This window comes from Hippocampus comes, unplaced genomic scaffold (genome assembly GCF_001891065.2).
Source record: "Hippocampus comes isolate QL1 unplaced genomic scaffold, H_comes_QL1_v1.1 scaffold39, whole genome shotgun sequence".
Taxonomy (NCBI): Eukaryota; Metazoa; Chordata; class Actinopteri; order Syngnathiformes; family Syngnathidae; genus Hippocampus; species Hippocampus comes.
The window spans coordinates 2,059,207-2,063,715 of NW_017842054.1; the positions used below are offsets into that span (position 1 = coordinate 2,059,207).

The window sequence follows — 4,509 nt, forward strand, 5'->3', positions numbered from 1 at the left end:
ACACACCCACACACACACACACACACACACACACACACACACACACACACACACACACACACAGCTCAGTACTTGTGTGCCCTGAAAAGGGGCGTGTTACTCACTCATTGCATGTGTGCGTGTGTGTGTGAGAGATTGCGCGTGTGTATGCATGCGTGTTTGTCTACGTGTGAGTGCCTCCACTCACTCACCAAGAAGAAGTAGTTATCCATGAGGATCCATATGTTGCTGACGTTCCAGTCGCCGAACCAGGGCGCATGCAGCGTGTTGTTCATCATCGTGGAACCGATGGGCGCCACGTGAGGATTGGACACTGCGAACGGAACGCACAGCCACTATACGAACGTACACACATGCACACACACGCAATTAGTGAGCAAGCGGTCAGTCTGTGAGTGAGTGAGGGGTGACGGGTTGTTTGCCACCAGGCTGAAGAAGATGAGGAGCAGCTGGATGACGTCGGTGTAGGCCACCGAGTAGAGGCCGCCCAACAGCGTGTACGTGATGGCCACGCAAGCCGAGATCCAGATGCACACGCTGAACGACATGTCCAGGACCACGCTCATGGTCACACCTGAAAGCACGCACACACACCACGCTATGTTACGACGGGGACATTTTGTACGTGTGCTTGGTCTGTGTGTCAGTGTGTAAGTTTGTCAGTGGGTTAATGGAGAAGTAACGCGTGTGTCAATGTGTCTGCGTGTCACGATGCAAGCTTGTGTGAGTGCATGCGTTGCGTGCGAATCACCCAGGCCGGTGAGGGTGGAAGGGACCCAGAAGACGTCAAGGAAGAGCGAGGTGCAGCTGAAGACGGCCGTCAGGCCTTTGCCGTATTTGCGCTGGAAGGGATCCATCATGGTGACACATTGGGTTGCGCGCAGCGGCCCAGCGAACGCCAGCCCGCCTGGTGGAGAGCCAACATCATCTTGGCAATCAGCCGTCGGGAAATAAAAAAGCTGTGCTGAATTGACTCCATTTCATTTTGCAAGAGGTTGCACGAAATAAAATCATCTGGATGCAGGTACATGTTTACGTTGACTCGATATCTACTCCAAAAATCTATCTGCAGAGGTGATTCTATTTGAAGCAGCCAGTTGACAAAATTAATTGGAGTCAGTTTCTATCTGGTCTGAAAAGGTCTGACTGAAAAGTCTTAGCTTCCCACTTCTAGTTTCACGGGGAAGCTGAGACAAATTTAACCTCTTCCATGCAGCGGTGCATTGAGATCCAAGTTTTTTTTTTTTTGTCTTTTTTTGTATGGCCATGCTCGCATCACAATGTCAGCCACCCGCCCCGAGAAACTACCGATAATTTTTGTACTTTTTTTTTCGCAAGAAGAATAGCACTTGATTGTACATAACAACATTAAACAGAACACGAAGAAAAGAGTCACTTTTATCTAAAGGCACCACTGCATAGCCCTTTTTCAATGATTAAATTAGCTAAGTGCAATACAAATTATAATCATCATTATTATTATTTTTTATTTTTTAATATGAATATATATTTACACAATGATTTTTTATTTTTATTTTTTACCAATAATAAAGGATGTGCTGTATCCCAGCGTGAGAGCGGTGGCCCAGGCCGCGCCCATGGAGGGTGTGTACACCATCTCGGCTAGACCCACGATGAAGCCGCCTCCGACCCACGTGGCTTCGGGAAGGAAGAACAACAAGCACGCTGACTCTGCGGGGAACCCCACCCCCACCCCCCCACCTCTCCAAAAAAACGAAAAAAAAAACCAAAACAAGATGGAAAGTTGCGTGCAAAGATGCTCACCTGTCATGGTGAAGACCCCCACCAGTAGGCTGATGCTACGGTTGCCAAGCAACGACATCTCCAAGGTGCCGCTCACCTGCTTGCGCTTCTCCCTCCTGGACTTGACAGACGCCCATATCCCGATGCCGAGGACCAGTGCGTAGAAGAACACCATGGAGATGATGCCCGGAATGTTGGCGGCCATCTTGGACTGAAAGATGCCTCTCTGGAAAAAAAAAAAAAAAAATAGTGTGACCATTCTTCTGGTCATCTAAATTTTTGCTGCCACCAACAAACATATTCGTCAAGTTGGGTTTTTTTTCAACGGAGGGTGTGGAAGAGCATCCCAATATCGGTAAATTCCACATGCTGTCGTTTTCCCGTGTCCAATCAAGCTCATTTTTACAACTTTGGAAAAGGTAATTTTTTTTCACATAAATAGATGTGCAAATATGTGCAAAGTGCATAACTGAGCGACACACAAAGCAGCTCTAGAATATATTTTTTTAAAATGATTATTGACCTCTGAACGCTTTCGGTTAATTTTAACTTCCTGCCACAGAAAGACAAATAAACAAGCCACTGATTTCAGCCTCATAACTTTTCATGAATTTAAAATAAAAATGAGAACGAATCCTTCACAAATGTAATTTTAAAACACTGAAAGGGGGGCAAGCAGCTCACTCGACGGTGCTGGTGGCGCCTTTAAAAATATTTCCACTAGGGGTCAGGAGCACAAATTAAAGCGAACTAATCGGAGTAAAAGAAGAAAAAGTGTTATTGTGATTGGCTCGTTTCAAACTGGGAGCGCCATTCCGTTTCCTTGACTGCTGTTGTCCTGTTCTGATGGGTGCGAGCGTTCTTGTGTGACGTTTGCCTAATTTTGCGGACTTTTCTTCCACATTTCTCTTCGGATATATCCTTCTGCTCTATAATGTGTCAAGGCGATGTACCAGGTGAGTGTGAAAACTTTCGAGACGCTGTCGAAAGAAGGAAGGAAGAGAACTCTTCGGACCTCCGAAAGAAGCTGTGCAGCCATACGAACAACCAGTTGCTGATTGGAGTCAGCCAATCCTCCATGAGGGATTTCCAGTCGGTCCAGAATGCTGCTGCTCGCCTCTTGACTGGTACTCATGAGAGGGAGCACATAGCTCCTACGCTGGCATCCCTTCAATGGCTCCCGATACATTTTTTTTTCAAATCTTGAAACACGGTGGTCGTTTTAAAGTGCTCAAGAAATACGCTTGAGTTTAGTTGAGAATTGTACGTTTTCATAGAGCAAGTTACATAAGTCCTTTGAATAAACATTTGCAGTGAAAAATAAGCACCTCATTAGCTATTCAGCATCAAGAAAAATCTGTAAACAGCCGCACGTTGTTTAAGCCGCAGGGAGGGTAGAGTCGCAACTTGTTGTCCAAACTTGCTCAGCAGAAACAATGAGATGACAGCACTCATCGCCGTCTTGTGTTTGCTCCGAGGTGGACAAAGTGAAGGAGATGCTGAGACAGCAAAACGCCGGCCACGCGAGCCAGTGCGCCGAGGCCTTGTCACGTGACCTCCAGCTGGCCAAAGACGAAGAGATAAGCGCTCACCAGAACATCACGGTAAACTGCAGGAAGTTATTGATTGACTGTCAAAGGGTTACTAGCACCACTGTTTAACACCTGGACCGCGTGTCATGGACACACACACACACACACACACGCACACACACACACACACACACACACACACACACGCACGCTTACCTTTTGTAGCATCATGATTTCCCTCATGGATGAAATATCTATCTGCACTTTTTTTTTTAATTCACTTGTTGGGGAAATAGTTGTTTGTTTGTTTGTTTATTTAATAATCATTAATTCTCAAATGATAGCCATTCATTTGACGGTTTCATTTTGCTCTTGAAACTGTTTGCATATCGTTTGTTGAAAAGTAGTGCAGTCAAACTATTTATGTTTGCTTAACACGGTGAATAATAAGGTGAACTTGCACCAGAGTTAAAGGTCCCCTTAGTACGTTGCGCAAATTTACAAAAACATGTCGCGAGGGGTGTTGCCGACCTGTCGGCATGGCAACCTTCCAAGTGTTTGAGTTCCCAGAATGGCGGAAAAGTCTGCGCAGATTCAGTAAAGATGTGATTGCAACCCGCTCTGGATGTTTCTTGATCAACAACACGGTGGAGTGATAAGCGTCAGCTTACCTTGTGCTGCAAAAGACCGACGGCAGATGTTTGCTGCTCCCGTCTTTTTCTTCAACAAAACTGTCCACGTGGCCGAGTCGAAACTTTAGATGAGAGCGTCTGTCCTTCGGACCTCACTTGACTGCCTTTGAACCATGCCAAGCTTCTCCGTGCCAATTGTCGCATGTCTCCACCCCTTGTCAGCCATGCGATGCGATGACACCAGAACAAGAGCTTTTAACCCATGACTTATTCCCGGTGCATTCTTGAGAACAATTTTCGACTGTCTTGTGACTGATTTCTCGCCAAGCTGTTTGAGGAGAAGCACCTGACAGAACGTCAAAAGTGGCGGGAGGAGAAGATGGCGCTGATTGGTCAAATTAAGGAGGCGGAGGACAACCGCAACCAGGAAATGAAGAAGTTTGCGGAGGACCGAGAGCAATACCTGGCCCGGCAGGCCGAGCTGGTGAGCTACCCTGGTCTTAAATCGGCATGGTCGAGAGTTGTCATGTAATATTCCTTGCATTCCTTTGGGTGTTGTTTCCCCCCCCCCCGCATGTTGC

General features: G+C 46.6%; 2 protein-coding genes across 3 annotated transcripts in view; one reads left to right on the forward strand and one right to left on the reverse strand.

The window, feature by feature from the left end:
- Nucleotides 1-4,509, reverse strand: part of LOC109510074 (high affinity choline transporter 1-like) — a 21,709-nt gene that overhangs the window by 7,039 nt on the left and 10,161 nt on the right. Inside the window, exons 1-6 of one of the 2 annotated variants that reach the window (XM_019860130.1) lie at nt 3,968-4,259; nt 1,786-1,990; nt 1,543-1,659; nt 752-907; nt 426-574; nt 192-335 (exon numbers count right to left, since the gene is read on the reverse strand). In XM_019860130.1, the coding sequence (XP_019715689.1) occupies nt 192-335; nt 426-574; nt 752-907; nt 1,543-1,659; nt 1,786-1,969 (750 nt within the window). In that variant the 5' untranslated portion in view covers nt 1,970-1,990; nt 3,968-4,259. Of the gene's footprint in view, nt 1-191; nt 336-425; nt 575-751; nt 908-1,542; nt 1,660-1,785; nt 1,991-3,967; nt 4,260-4,509 lie in introns of those variants that run through there. The other variant, XM_019860131.1, reaches the window with a different exon arrangement.
- LOC109510077 (kinesin-like protein KIF20B) overlaps nt 2,486-4,509 on the forward strand; it is a 2,833-nt gene continuing 809 nt past the window's right edge. The window contains exons 1-3 of the mRNA XM_019860134.1: nt 2,486-2,720; nt 3,243-3,368; nt 4,257-4,412. Coding sequence (XP_019715693.1) covers nt 2,712-2,720; nt 3,243-3,368; nt 4,257-4,412 — 291 coding nt within the window. The 5' untranslated portion in view covers nt 2,486-2,711. The remainder of the gene's footprint in view (nt 2,721-3,242; nt 3,369-4,256; nt 4,413-4,509) is intronic.